The sequence below is a fragment of the Onychomys torridus genome, chromosome 5 (assembly GCF_903995425.1).
Source record: "Onychomys torridus chromosome 5, mOncTor1.1, whole genome shotgun sequence".
NCBI lineage: Eukaryota > Metazoa > Chordata > Mammalia > Rodentia > Cricetidae > Onychomys > Onychomys torridus.
In genome coordinates, this window is record NC_050447.1 from 132,709,868 (window position 1) to 132,725,999 (window position 16,132).

The 16,132-nt window shown below is 43.2% G+C and overlaps 1 protein-coding gene across 10 annotated transcripts in view; it reads right to left on the reverse strand.

The window, feature by feature from the left end:
• Agtpbp1 (ATP/GTP binding protein 1) overlaps positions 1–13,441 on the reverse strand; it is a 157,053-nt gene extending 143,612 nt beyond the window's left edge. For 4 of the 10 annotated variants that reach the window (XR_004944945.1, XM_036186849.1, XM_036186847.1 and 1 more), the window contains exon 1: positions 13,182–13,441. Coding sequence is in view for 6 of the 10 variants with exons in the window: in XM_036186849.1 (XP_036042742.1) it covers positions 13,182–13,342 (161 nt within the window). In the remaining 4 variants the exon portion in view is untranslated. Of the gene's footprint in view, positions 1–12,854; positions 12,977–13,181 lie in introns of those variants that run through there. The other 6 variants (XM_036186843.1, XM_036186842.1, XM_036186845.1 and 3 more) reach the window with 6 other exon arrangements.
• Positions 13,442–16,132: the final 2,691 nt, after the last annotated feature.

The following is a 16,132-nucleotide window of genomic DNA, read 5'->3' on the forward strand; positions in this document are numbered from 1 at the left end:
AAGCTGAAGACCCAGGATCCAGGCGAGAAGCTTCTCTTGGTTCCGGGACCCTGGATGTTGGAGGTAGACTGAGCAGAGTTCTCCAGAGACCACCACCGGACTGCGCCATACGTTTCCCAGACCCTGCAACCTATCCCTTCACTTGTAAGTTACCCCACAAAATAAACCTCCCTTTTAACTACGCGGAGTGGCCATAATAATTTCACCAATAGAAGTGTGTTCTCATTACGGGTGTCTGGGAAGAGCTGCACTGTACCAAGCACAGCAGTGCCAGAGCTGTGCCAATGCAAGAGAGGACCTAACCCAGAAGGTACACGAAACAATGACTCTAACGGCCAGGGGTGAGGTTACCCTGTGTGCCCTTTTCTTTGCACACCATAAAGTCATGCTAGTTCTGTCCTAGGGGAAAGAGCTGCCATGCTGCTATTGCTGCAACCTCACTCCTGCCCAATTCCTCTCCCCCAAAAGCAGTACTGTTTGGACAGTCAGCAAGTCCTCCCTTCCCACTCTTCCCAATACATTCCAGCTGTGCCTACTCTTCCACACTTACCAACACAGCTGTGTCTTGTCAGCACCTCCATGTTACTAAACACGCCTGTTTATTACCAGTCAGCTCACAGCCTCCTCACCCAGGTCAAGGCCCACACAGAAGCACTACCACATGCTGGCTTTCCGCCCAGCCTTTGCTGGAAGCATAGGGCTTGCATGTTGCTGCTCTCTTCCAACACTAGACTTTCATCTAGCTTCAGAACCAAACATCTCCCTTGCATTAAGACCACAGACAACAAATCCACCAGCCTTCCTTCTCACCTGTGCCTGCTGTAAACCACCCTGCTCTCGTCCAGCTGTTCTGCCCTCAACTTGGTTTCAGCCTTTTCTGGTCTCCATATCTCTCCCCCCATATCCAATTCATCAGAAAGCTGTGGTAATTCAGCAGAGGGCAGGCCAGATGTCGCAATAGACAAAGGTGCCTGCCACCAAGCCTGACAACCTGAGCCCATTGACAAGGGTTCACATAGAGAAGAGATCTGACTTCAGTTGCCCTCTAACCTGTGTCTATTGTAGGAAATAAGTTAACAAAATTAACTTGTTAAATATAATAAATATTGTTTAATATTAATAAATACGAATGTTTAAAACGAATACACACACACACACACACACATCCAATCATCCTATGCCTACTCTCATCAGTCTTTACATTCTACCCACAGCTTATTCCAAACACAACACCCTGAGTGACACTTTTAAAACTCTATAGGGAATGGGCAACCACAGGTAGAAGTCCAGCCACCATCAACTGAAAGCCCTACAATATTTTCCATTCCAATAACAATGAAGTCCCTGAGGGAAGGTCCCCAGCTTTTTTTTCTCCCTGGTTTCCTCTCACACACCAGGTCAAGTCACCTCAATACCCTTGCTCAAACTGTTCTTCCACCACACAGCTCATGACTGTCGGCTTAAATCCATTTTTTCAGTAGAGCCCATCTCAAGCATCCTGTTTAACACCCCAGCTTCCTCTAGACCCTAGCCTGTGTCTGTTTCTATAACACTTACTGCCTTCGAATGCAGCACAATTCAAAAGTAAATGAAGACTAAGTCATGCATGTTGGCTTACACTTGTAATCCCAGCACTGGGAGGCTGAAGTAGAAGGAATACTGAGTTCCTGGGCTACATTGTGAGGTCCAACCCACACACCCTGCCCTCAACACACACAGCAAACAAACCACATGCTGCTATGGCCTGAATGGTGGTGTAACCACCAAGGTGACAGCAAGGGGGCAACAGCCTTCTGAAACAAAATGAGGTCATGAGGGTAAGCCCTCCAGCACGGTGGTTAGTATCCCCATTGAAGTGTGTGTGTGTGTGTGTGTGTGTGTGTGTGTGTGTGTGTGTGTTTAAAAAAAATAAACTGGGGGGCTGGAGAGATGGCTCAGAGGTTAAGAGCACTGCTTGTTCTTCCAAAGGTCCTGAGTTCAATTACCAGCAACCACATGGTGGCTCACAACCATCAGTGATATGTGCAGACAGGACACTGTATACATAATAAATGAATGAATGAATGAATGGATGGATGGATGGATGGATGAATGAATGAATGAATGAATGAATGAATAAATAAATAAATATGTGTGTGCTGTTAAAAGCTACCCAGTTGCCAGGCAGTGGTGGCGCATGCCTTTAATCCCAGTACTCAAAAGAGGCAGAGCCAGGTGGATCTCTCTGAGTTCGAGGACAGCCTGGTCTACAGCACGAGATCCAGGACAGGCACCAAAGCTGCACAGAGAAACCCTGTCTCAAAAAAAAAAAAAACAAACAAATAAACAAATAAACAAAAGCTACCCAGTTTATGGAAGTTTGTTACAGAAGCCCAAATGGAACAACCATTTGTTTTTTGGGGTTTTTTTGTTTTTTGGGTTTTTGAGACAGGGTTTCTCTGTGCAGCTTTGTGCCTTTCCCGGATCTCGATCTGTAGACCAGGCTGACCTTGAACTCGCAAAGATCCGCCTGCCTCTGCCTCCCGAGTGCTGGGACTAAAAGCATGCGCCACCACTGCCCGGCAACAATTTGCTTTTATTTTAAAATTTTTAAATTAGCATATACAGTACTAGGTTTCATCCTGGCATTTTTAAACAAAATTTGTTTTTGTTGACTCTCCTCCCTCACTCCTCCTCCCTGTGCACAGCCCTGTACCCTCACCCATCCATAGCTCCTCCTTCCTCCTTCATAGGTGTCTTACTGCCTCCTTGACACCACCCGCCCTGTCATCTCCTTTCTCGCTTCACGGCCTATGCCCACACTTACCCCACTTATACCCACACAGACAAGCATAATATGCTAGGGTTTTCATATGAAAAAGAACATGCTATGCATTCCAGATCTGGGACTAGAGAGATGGCTTAGGAGTTAAGAGAATTTGCTCTTGCAGAGGACCTTAATTCAGGTCTCAGCACTTACATGACGGCTTACAATTATCTATAATTCCAGTTACAGGGGCTCTAACGCCCTCCTCTGACCTCCACAAGCACCAAGCACACACATGGTACACTTACATATATGCAAGCAAAATACTCATACACATAAATAGATATTTTAAATTCTTAAATACTTTCTAGATCCATCCATTTTCCTTCAAATTTCACTTTCATTTTTTGCTGAGTAAAATCTATTTATACATATACACCTTTATTATCCATTCCTCTGCTGATGGACATCTAGACTGGTTCCATTTCCCTGCTATTGTAAATAATGGAGCAATGAGTAGGGAAATGCAGGTGTCTCTGTGGTAAGATTCAGAGTCCTCTGTGTTCATTCCCAGGAAAAGTACATCTTAGTCATATACATTTTTAATAATTTCCATAATGAGGGTACTAGTCTATACTCGCACCAGCAGTGAATAAGAATTCCTCTTTCCACACATCCTCACCAGCATTTCTTGTCTATTTTCTTTTTTAAAAAATTATTCACCTGGAGAGTTGGCTAGCAGTTTAGAGGATCAGGATGGACCCTAACAGCTACCTACAGCTTCAGTCCTAGGGTCTGATGCCCTCTCTGGCTTCCAGAGGCTCCAGAATACTCTTGCACATACATGATACACAGATGTGCATATAGGCAAAACACCCATACTCATAAAAACAAAAATATTATTTAAAAAAAATAATAAAAACTTGCCAGGTGATGGTGCACATTTTTTTTTGTTTGTTTGTTTGTTTTTGTTTTTCGAGACATGGTTTCTCTGTGTAGCTTTGCGCCTCTCCTGAACTTGCTTTGGAGACCAGGCTGGCCTCGAACTCACAGAGATCCGCCTGGCTCTGCCTCCTGAGTGCTGGGATTAAAGGTGTGCGCCACCACAGCATGGTGGTGCACATTTTTAATCCCAATACCCAGAGGGCAGCAGCAGGTGGATTTCTGAGTTCGAGGCCAGCCTGGTCTACAGAGTAAGGTCCAAGACAGCCAGGACCACAGAGAAACCCTGTCTTTAAAAATTGAAAACAAAAACACTTATTTACTTATTGGGGGTGGGGTGTGCATGCCACAGTATATGTGTGGATGGCAGAAGATGACCTTGCAGACGCCAGTGTTCTCCTCTCACTTGGGTTCTAAGGCAGAGGGAGTCTCTATGTCTCTTTTCTTGATGACAGCCATTCTGCTTGGAGTGAGATGAATATCAAAGGAATCTTTGGGTTATTTTTACTAATGTACATGTGGTATGCACACATGTATATACACATGTTCTCATGTATAGGCATACTGTGTGTACATGTGTAACTTGAGAAAGATTCAGATGGAAAGTCAGGCAAAGACTGACTGACTCTACAGACAAACTGGTTTGTCTGCAACAGAATAATCACAGGTCTTAGGGTCTTGTCCAAAGATTTTTCAATCTGGGATTTAAAGAGGTTACTATGAAAGATCAGAAAATTTTTTAATGTAAAAGCTTTTAAGGGCCAAGCAGTGGTGGTGGCACACACCTTTAATCCCAGCACTCAGGAGGCAGAGACAGGTGGATCTCTGTGAGTTCAAGACCAGCCTGGTCTACAGATCGAGATCCAGGAAAGGCACAAAGCTACACAGAGAAATCCTGTCTCAAAAAACAAAAAAACAAAAAAAAAGTTTTTTAAAAATGTGTCATGCACCAAGCAATGGTGGTCCTCACAGTAAATACACACAGCAACATTTGCCTAGAACTTGGTTGTGAGGGTAGTCCACAGCAAAACAGCCCTTATTTGACTAGAGGCTGTGTTACACAGGAGGAAGATGAAGGCTTCACTACCCTAGTCGCCATTCCACCTCCCCTAACACAACACAACTGCTTTTAGGGACAAATAAACTACAAGTGTGACAAGAACTGGGGGGTTCTAATTCTAAAAAAAAAAAAAAAAAAATGTTTCTATTTTACAACCCACTGCACCAACTCCCAGGCTCTGCGACAAGGTGAACATCTATAACCTACAAACTGAACATCTTTCAGGCATCACAATTTCAGATTTGGGAACACTCGCAGTTTTAGTTTGTAAAGTCCATGCAAATATTCCCTTCCAAAAAATAAAACAAAACCTCCAAAATCTGAAATTGTGCTGGACCAGAGCATTTCAAATAAGGGTGAGTTCCGCAGATCTGTACTAACTACAAGGAAACTAGAGTGTTCCATGTCCCTCGTTTAGTTGTTTGTTATATATAGCCTTAGCTATTAGATACTAACATCTGTAATTTATAAATATGCTTGACAGTGTGGCAGTTCTGAGAATGAAGCATGAGGGGACCAGCAAGCCAGTCTGGGACATGATCAATGAAGACCTTGGATATCACTGAACTAGAACGACAAAAACCACACCACACAAATCCACCTTTACAGTCAAACCAGTCCCCATCCAGTTACACCCAGTGTCGGCCCCAGTTTACACCTGCTATTCTCCAGCTTCATGATGAAAGCCATCTAGGTGAGGAATAGTCTGCAATACTGATTGCATTTCCCTAGTGATTAACTCTACTGAGAATCTTCTCATGTGCTTACTGACCACTTAAGAATCTTTGGAAAAATGTCCATTCAGGTCTTTTTCCTATTTTTAGATTGAGTTATATATATTATATTGAGTTATTTTCCACTTCTTGACTTATATCTGAAATGATCCATCAGATACTGTATGCCAATGTTCATACCAGGATAATTCACAATAACCAAAGGTAGAAACAACCCAAGTGTTCACTAACAGAGTATTACTCAGTCATAAAAATAAGCTTTTGCTATAGCTACAACATGAATGAACCTTTAAACATTATGTCAATAAATTAATTAAAGACCCAGGAGTAAGACATAAAACCACAGAACCTGAGGAACCTCACCGTGGTGTAATGATTAGCTAGCGAATAAAATCACAGGCAACAACAACAAAAAGTTGACTACATAAAATTTAAGAAAAATTGGACTGGAGAGATGGCTCAGTGCTTTAGAACACTGGCTGCTCTTGCAGAAGACCAGGGTTCAGTTTCCAGAACCTACATAATGGCTCACAACCATCCATAACTCCAGTTCCAGGGGATCTGATGCCTTCTTCTGGCATCTGTAAGCACAGCATGCACACAGTGCACTGACATACAAGTAGGCCAAACACCTGTAGACATAAAATAAAAATAAATCTTTTTTTTTTTAACTTTTAAGAAATCGCATTCATAGCAAAGTCAAAAATCAACAAAATAAAGTCAGCCTATGGATTGGGGGAAAATATCTGCCAGATATACATGTGATGAGGGATATATATGGAAGTCATACTACTCAGTAGACAAAAATAAATAACCTAATTTAAAAATTAACCAATAACCTAAATTAAAATTTATACAAAGACATAAAATTTGATTTATTTATTGGTTGACTAAAAGGCTGATTTATTAAAAGGTATTCACATTACTCATTCTGATACTGCAAACCACATTATCACTTCATATCTTTATTAGAATCTATCACTAAAAAGACAGCACAGTAAGGGTCACAAAAGTATAATGGGACCATAAGAAGGACTTTAAACAGGCCTTGGGGTAATGAACTACATGTGGCATGGGAGCAAAAGGAAGACTGGGGAAGAAAGGGGCCAACAAGAGGGAGCGAGGCCTGGGAAAGGGCATAGAAGGGGAGAGTAGGAACAAAGAATAGTGATGTTTGAGAACACCATAATGAAACCAACAATTCACCTGCTAGTTTATATATTTTATATATACATGTATATGTGGACAGACAGCCTTGCACATCATTTCATGTTCCCAACAGTTCCAGAGTCTGAGAAGGGCTGGTATCATCACTGTTAACAGGCAGAACTGATACACACCACAACAGGCCTAATGTTGAGTCCACAATTAAGTGCACACAGACCCAACAACCTCCTGAGCCAACGGTTTCCTGATTTTGAAATAATAATGTGGCCCCAGAAAGGAGGCTGTAGATGCAATCTCATAATCAGGCAGGCTTCTTAATCACAAGACAACACCTCCCTTCCTTTCTTCTCTCTGATTCCGGGCTAATGTTTTTGGAGTTGCTCCCTAAAATAAAGCTCAACAGGGCCAGCAAGATAGCTCAGTGCATAAAGTTACTTATGGTCAAGCCTGACAACCTGAGTTCTATACCCAGGTCCTACGAGGTAGAAGTAGAGAACCAACTTCTGAAAGTTTGTCCTCTGACCTCCCTGCATGCACTGTGGCATGCACATGCATGCTCATGCACACAGGTGTACGTACACACGTACACACACACACACACACACACACACACACACACACACATACCACACACATGCACGTGTACACTCACAATATGTAAATGTACATTTTAAAAGATAAATTTCAATCTAGAATCTCTTCAGATGTCCAACTATACTGCAAAGCTCTTAATACCTATGCCAGATATATGATTCACTGCCCTTCATTTCCAAGTTCATCCTTTTTGTCAGTTTTGTGGAAATGTGCCCTGTACAAATATATTTTCTTAACCAGCTGGCATGATGCTAAGCTTTGCCAGGAAAGACACTGCAGGAGAGGGGATTGAACTTGCTAGCTCCAGGATGCTCACTTGGTCTCAACAGGCAAAGCAACTGAGGGCCCACTGCTGCCACGAGGCTGGTGCTGTGGGATGGCCTGTGAATATGTGTTGCTACTATTAGTTAATAAAGAAGCTGTTTTGGCCCGTGGTGATGCAGGATAAGAGCCAGGCGGGAAATCCAAGAGAGAGACAGGGAGGAAGAGCAGAGTCGAAGCAGATGCCAATCCACCGCCCAAGGTGCAACACATCAACAGACCAGTAACACCACGGTCACGTGGCAAAAGACAGATTAATAGAAATGGGTTGAATTAGCTTGTAAGAGCTAATTAAAGATAAACCTGAGCCACAGACCAAACAGTTTGTAATTAATATAAGCCTCTGTGTGTTTACTTGGGGGACTGGTTGGGACAGGAATATTTCCGGCTACGAGGCTGGTCTCTCCAACAAAGGCCCCTGTGACATACAGTTTCCCCAGAACTCAAGCAGAGAGCCTCTACTGAGTCACCTCTCAGCAGCAGCACTCTCCCAAGTCTGAAGGGTAAACCCCAGCAAGCCTCACTAAGCATGCCCGAGAACTGTCTGTGTCAACACATACTGCTCTCACCTGGGGATAGAAAAGGCATGCTGCTGCAGGAATGGAAGAAAAGGCTGTGGTCTAATGTTCCTATATTCTTCAGAATTAATCTCTACTTCTCTTTTTTTTAACCCATATCTGTACATCCCCAAAGTCCTTCAACTATTTAACAGCCAATAGTAATCCCTCTCTACTGAAGGGAAAATGACTCTTCCCATTTTCATTTTATAAATATTTTTGTAGGAAGGAGTGGGTGATAGAGTGCCATCAGAGTCAAGATAAACATACAAGGAAGATCTTAGGCAACACTAACCATGTATAGCCAAGGTTAAGATCTGCTACTGTTGGCTATAATCTTGGGTCAGCCTAATAAATATTCTAAATATAAAACTAATCTATTTTAGAATACTGTCATTTCTGCTATGCCGAGTCTCTATTTTAAAATTTAGTCTACACTTTACAAGCACTCAAATGGTTGTAATAAAGGGTGAGGGAGGTGGTAACAATGACTGTTGAGAACAGGGAGAGACTGAGCACTTCCACTCTGCTGGTGGGAATCTGAGAGTGGCTGCTTTGTAAGCAGTCTCACAACCCTCAAAATTGAAGACAATGAGCATGTGGCCACTCTTTCTTTAATCTTATTTTACCTATTAATGTGTGTCTATGACACGGGTGGGTGTGTGCATGGGTACCACACTGTGAACGCCAGAGCAGGTGTTCCTTTCCTTTTCCTTGTACATGGTTCTGGGAGTTGAATTTAGGTCCCCAGGTTTGTGCAGCAAACACCTTTTACCTGTTGAGCCATCTTTCCAGGGTCTGACTTTTGTATAAAAACTCAGGTGTTATCCTTGTCACAAATATAACTATCGTCCATTTACATGAAGAGGAAGTAGACTTACTCTGTTCATTTCTGTGAAAACTTCTGCCAAGACACCCAAGTTTGAACATGCATAGTTCCATTCAAATGCGTTTCATGAAAAAAAGAGGTTAATTCAAGCTCTCAATTCCATCATGGAACTCCTTTGCCTGAGACAGCCATCAGCTATTCAGTCCACGGTGGCAATGTTTCATGGATACTACTCACGTGTCACACAGAACAAGGTCTAGAACTGGCCAGTGGCTCAGCAGGTAAAGGCACCTGAGTCCACTTGCCAGGAACCACATGATGGAAGGAGAGAACTGACATTGTTGTCCTCTGCCTCCACATGCACACCACGGCACAGACACACAATAATATTTCTTTAAATCAGAACTTTGTAAAACTCATATCCACCATCATATTTCAACCCAACCACTACTGCTAATTTCTCATGGAACAAGCATATTAACAATGGGACTTCTATTGGGCCTGAGAGAAGAGGTCTGCAATCCCAGCAAACAAGTTAATGAAAGTGCGCAGAAATAAAAGTACAAAAGCGATCTGGCTGGCCCTGGTTCAATCTCCAGTACTAGGACCCAAAAATGTGACTTTCTTTGTTACTCTACAATAAAATGTGCCACCTTTTGGATGATGTGCCCAACTCAGTGAATCAATACTTAATACTTGACCAAGAAATTGTTACAAATTCAAATGTGTATAAGATCCATTTAGAGCTCACAACAATGCATTTAAGTACAAATGAACATGGAAAAAATCAGATAGGATTTCAGATTCCATGTTGCAACTAACCTTTAAGAAAGTACCACATGTTGATATTTGATGATATAGCAAACAAAAATATCCACTATTATCCTCTCCCCTTTATAACCACTAACTATATCTGGCTGGATTTTCTCCATATATATACTTCAACCTAAACATACTGCAATAGATTGAATGCTGAAGCAGAAATAACCTGCTTGTATTATTGATATTAAAGATTTATACAAATTAAGTCTGGGGTATAAGTCAGCAGTAGAGGCCTTCCTTGCCTAGTACAATTCAAAAACAAAGGCTGGAAGTGGGGTAAGAGAGGAGGGAGAGCAAAGAAGAAACGGGGAAGGCATGAAAAATTACACATATGTAAAACGCTACCACTCTTCTCACCAGGACTGTTGTCATGTGTTTTGTTTTGTTTCGTTTAAAAACATGCTGTTTATATTAATATGTAATGTGTTTAAGACTACCATTATAAGTGAATTAACAAAAAAAAATTTTAATTGTAAAAAGTAAATAAGGCTATAACCTACAAAAAAGAACTACAATGATTTCTAAAAATGTAAAAGGAATCTTGAGATCAAGTTTGAGAATATTTGATTTAAGGAAAGACTTGAAATATAAGCTGCACAACTCTAATCTAAAACTCCAAAATCCCAAACCTTCTGAACACCAACATGACACCACAAACAAAAAATTCACAGCTAACCTCATTTGCCATATTGCAGACAATATGTAGGCACACTAAAAGCATATAAAATCACATTCTACACACACACACACACACACACACACACACACACACGCACGCGCACGCACGTCATGTTCAAATTTGGGTACCAACTTTGAAATATCTCATTAGATGTATAAAAGTATTCCAAAACCTAAAACACCTGCAGACCCCAAGAATATCAGACAAAAGATGCTCAAACTGCCTCAAATCCTTGTAAACCAAGAACAAGAAAATGAAATTATTAATAGGGGAGACCCATTTTCCTAGGAAAATTACACAAAAGCTGAAAATGAACACAATGTCAAATCAAAGCATCATTTTATGTAACATCAATAAAGACAAAACAGAATGTGTAGACAAAAATTACTTTGTATATCCTAGAAACATCTATGTGCCCACGGGCATTTTGATAATGCATCCAATAGCAACATATGACAGTCAGAGAAACAGTCAGTAACTGGAAAACAGGTGATTAAAATAGCAGCCACCACTAACATGAGGGAGACACTCCAAAGTTCTGTCAAAGGGGACAGGCAAGGATACTCAGTTCTCCAGCAACATCCCAGGGCAACCTGCTCACAGTGTACCTGTTCTATTTAAAACTTACATGTTTCCAAGAAACGACAGTGAGACTACACACTTGCAGCCTCAAAGAAGAAAGTACATCTTGGGAATTAACTGTGCTAATGCTGCCAACCAGCCTGCAGTCTTTCTTTGCTGATTAACTGAGGGAAGTAGTAGCAAGAACAGTAGCGCCTAGTGAGCACTTCCTATGAACTACATGCTGCGGCAAAGCACTATGCTTGTGTTAACTTATTTCATGTTTGAGATCATCCGAGCGAAGGGTATAAACACCATCATCTCCATTTTTGGCATGGAGAGAGCTGAATCCAGAGGATAAACAACTTGCCTACAGCAAGCCAGGACACAAATTCAGGCTCTCTGGCTGAGCCCCAACTCCTTAGCCACTGAACTACAGTACACAAGCACCGGAACCTACAAAAACATGAAGTTTAAAACTCAGCACCCACACTCAACCATTTCTGGCATTTACCTTGATACCCACTGCTTAATGAAAGATCCTAAACAATGTGCAAGAGGCTCACAATTACCATTCACTACTTCTTTAACTCTTAGGTGCTAAAGGATTCATGCTGTTAGAGTAGACTTTGAAGATGACTAATGTGAAAGAAACTTAAAGACAAAGTCCAAATGTAGGGCTTTAATACAAATGTAACACAACTTGTACTTGTAATGCAAATTTAATACAAATTAAAATATTTCACACATCATGGACCGTCTTATACCTCCACTAATGTAGATCAATCACTACACAGCAATGTAGCCAGACTTCTCTAAAGAGAATGCTTCAGTTCAAGGGGAATAGCAACATGGTTCTGCAAGCCCCCTGCACCCACAAGGTCAAAGAGAGAACCAAACCTTTCAAGTCCTCTGACTTACACTTACACACACACACACACACACACACACACACACACACACACACACGAAAAAAGGGGTACCTCAAACAAATAACTGGAAAAGCATTATAAAAACTGCTACCACAAGGCTGAAGAGGTGGCACAGTGGTGACAGGCACTGGCTACTGTTCTTCCAGAGGACTTGGGTGGGTCCGATTCCCAACACCCACATGGCGGCTCACAACAAAAGTAACTCCAATTCCAGGTAATCTGATGTCCTCTTTTGACCTCCTCCGGCATCAAGTACACACGTGGTGAACATATTTACATTCAGGAAAACACTCATACACATGTACATAATAAATCCTAAAAAAAAATTTTTTTAATTGCTACCACAAAAGCTTAAGTTACATTAATATATTTCACATTTTGGTCAAACACAAAAAGCGTCTGTTCCAGAATTCAACGAAGATTACAATTTTAAACACTGATCCATCAATTCAAGGCAAAACTCCACGGTCACTCAAAATGAACGTGTAACCTCACTGTAGAATATGACTCAGGAGAAGTGGAACGGGAAACCAAGCAAATCGGAAGAAATCCGGGTAGACTAAGGCACCGCCAAGTGTCTCCATTAGGGAGATCGGCTTACAGATCTCCAGAACTTCGGTTTTGACATTTGGCCCACGTTTTAAAATCTGTGCCGTTCAAGGTGCCTTAAATAAACCATTTCTTTTTTGGTCAAAAAAGACTAAACTGAAAACATTCCAAAACACAATTACAAAAATAACTTCCTATCTCAGGAAAGAGAGGGAGAACTGTAAGAGTAACTCAGAGGCTGGCCACTCTCCCCTGCGGACTACAAACTGCCGTGCACCGGATGAGCACCGTTACTATTCCGAACACCTGGAGAGAGGGCTCGCCAGAGAACCCGCAATGCCTGCGGGATCGCCGCCGTTACCTCACACACCGAACGAGCCCAGCGAGGTACCGCAGACGAGCTTTAGACTGTCAACGTCCACCCCGACTACCCGTGGAGGTGTTGAAACTGCCTTCCACAGCGCTAAACTGTCAACGAGGAGCCAATCAAAGCGTCCCGGGGCGCGGCAGGGCGGAGGCCGGGGAGTGGCTGGCAGCGGAGCGCGGCGGGCAGCGCACGGGGCGGCGACGGCCGGGGCTCGCTCGGCAGTCAGCCTCCCCGCCTCGGAGCGCGCCTCGCCCCCGCCAGGTGAGCTGAGGCGCCGCCGGGAGCCGGACGGCGGGACGCGCGGACGGCGGAGACGCTCACCGGCTCGGCGTGGGCGCTGGCGGGGGCTGCGCTCGGCCTCCGCCCCGCGGCTCCCGGGGCGCACGGCGGGTCCCTGGCCGCCCGCCGCCCGGTGTTTTCATACAAACCCCAGTGGCAGGAGAGACCGAGGTGGCGAAGACGGCTGCGGAACCTGCCCGCATCCCGGGCAACGTCAGCGCGGCGCCCCGCCCAACTCACGCCTCGGACAGCCGGCTCGCGTGCGCCCGCAAGGCGCGTGCGCGTGAGGGCGGGGCGCTCCCAGGGAGGGGCGGGACGAGAAAGGAGGACGGGTACGGGGCGCGCGTGCCCGCGGGCGGGGCGGGGCGCATGAAAACAGAGGGCTCCGGGCGCATGCCCGAGGGTGCGGGCGGGGCGTGTGGGAGGGCGGGCACAGGGCGCGTGCGCGCGGGAGGGGGCGGGGCACTCGCAGGGGCCGGACCTGTAGAGGGGGAGGGGTGGGTCCCGAAATGCGGTGTGGGGCAGGGCGAGGAAGGGATTGGACCGCGGGCCTGGGCTTCGGGCTGTGTGCGTTGGGTGCCTGTGGGCCAGTGTAACTGAGCTCGCCCGCTGCGGGTCTTCACATACCCTTCTTTTGTGGTTCCCAACCAGAGCCGTAGCCTTTTTTCCGGAACTGAGCCCAAGGCCCACCATTGCCAACCACCCACGCTGCCAGGAGGCTTCTTGGAGGCTTGGGGCAGTTCCCCAGATCCCATCAAACCTTAAGGACACAGCGGGTAAGGCTAGTCCCTTCCTGATCCCAAGGAGACCCAGAACAGGCTGGGAAAGCAATGCGGCCTGGCTTCTGCAAACTACACCCCTGATCAAACCCGGATAAATGAGATATTTGATGGTACTGTGAACAAAACGCCATGCAGATTCGTTTCTAAACAGTGTTCCAAAGTATAGCCTCGAAAACATTGTTGCGAAGTTGCTAAAGGCAAAAACGTGTGGGAGAAATCTTGGAAACACGCATGTGTTTTCAGTGTTTAAATGTTCCAAGATACATTGTTAATAAAGACATCATTTGCCTTTTTAAGGAATGTAAATCATGCTTGGTGTTTATGGCAGTTGGTAAGAGAAACCACGGTAGGATAGCGACTAAACTAGCCCTTTCGGGGTTTTATTTTGTTCTTAATGTTTTATTTCAGCAAAATTTAGCAGGTTCCTGAAGGCGATTCAAAACGTAATTCAAGGTGTAAAACTATCTCATGCAGTTTGCTAGTGGCAGAGGTCTTTACTAACAGGAAGAGACTGCCATTTTATTAAATGTTATCGTTTTCCCGTGGGGGCACAAAGTGATAGAATTAAAAACATCTTTAAACCACTCCACACCCCAAACTTCCCAATCTGAAAACGTAATTATCTAAGAGTATTTTAAGATTTCAAAATTTGTAAATATTAGTATTCATATTCAAAGAACATGTTTCAAAATAAATCAACTTGCAATATAGAAAGACATAAATGTGAATGTGTGTCTGTTAGAATTTGAATTTATCTTTAGCAAAGTACTGTTAATGGTCAGAACAAAGGCTCAGGAAATTAGCCCATACAGCTAGGTAAATAGTGTAATTTGGCTTTGCAATGATTGCAGACACGCAAATGAGTGACATGTGTTTGGCAATTATAAGAACTTGAAACACACATACATACCTAGAGAATGATGTGAGTTCCTGGCCTCAACTACTACAGTCTTTTTTTTTTAACCATTTACTTACAAACTTTAATTCAGCAAAGACTACTACAGTCTTAAACACAAGAGTTTAACACAAAGTTTGAGGACTCGGGAAGAAGTAAGGCAAACACCACCAGCTCCAGCTGTTTCATAACCTCCAGCTGTCTCCAAACCCTCACTAAGAGGACCATGCGGGAACAGATCATCTCCACTGTGTTAGACACTATCTCTTCCCAGAACAGCTCTTTTGAAGGCACATCTCAAACTTTCATTCCTCCACTTTCCTTTCCAGAGTCTGCTTTCATCCTAATTGAACAATAGCTGAATTTAAATAATTTTTGAAATCTCACTCATTTTGTGGTTAATGTGCTTCATCTATCAACTATATTATCTGTGAATTGTGTTCTGAGTCTCTCAATGAATACATAAACCTAAAGTGGAGAAAATCCTCTTTGTGTGGCAGTAAACTCTAAGGTAATATATAAACTAAATATAAATAATCAGAGGGTGGCATAGCTCAGTGTAGAGCACATGCTTGGCATGTCTAAGATTGAACATGCCCAAGTTCAATGCCAAGCACCACAAAAAAATAAATGTTAAAAAAAAAAAATCAAATGTAGCCAGGCAGTGGTGGTACATGCCTTTAATCCCAGCACTCGGGAGGCAGAGCCAGGCAGATCTCTGAGTTCGAGGCCAGCCTGGTCTAGAGTGAGATCCAGGACAGGCACCAAAACTACAGAGAAACCCTGTCTTGAAAAAAAAAAAATCAAATGTAGGTCAGTGTAAGTATATAATAATATTCACTTACCTAGAATTCCTCAATCAACGTGATACCTCATAGGTATTTCATAAAATTTTGCTTATTTCAATTTTAGTGGGGAAAGAGAGGGAAGCTCACTCTTGCTAATTTACCTCCAAACATTTAATAAAGTGGCTTACAAAATGCAACAAACTTAATTATGGAACTGTAGCTAACAGATTTTGAAAAACCATAGGCCTCACCAAAAGTCTGCAATATCTATGTGAAACAGAAATGTTAAAGAAGCAAGGTTGGTCCTGACAATCCTGACCCAAAAGGAAGGTCCTCTGGAGTTGCAGGATTATTATAGTTTATCATATTCAACATCAATAATTTACTGAGCACCTGTACAAGTCAGAGGCAATTATCTGGAGATCTTTGGGGAAATTAAGCAAATAATTACACTAGACAAAATATCTAACAACGGCCCGTGTCAATCTAAACTTTAGACTCTAAAGGGTTCACTACAAATAGGTCATG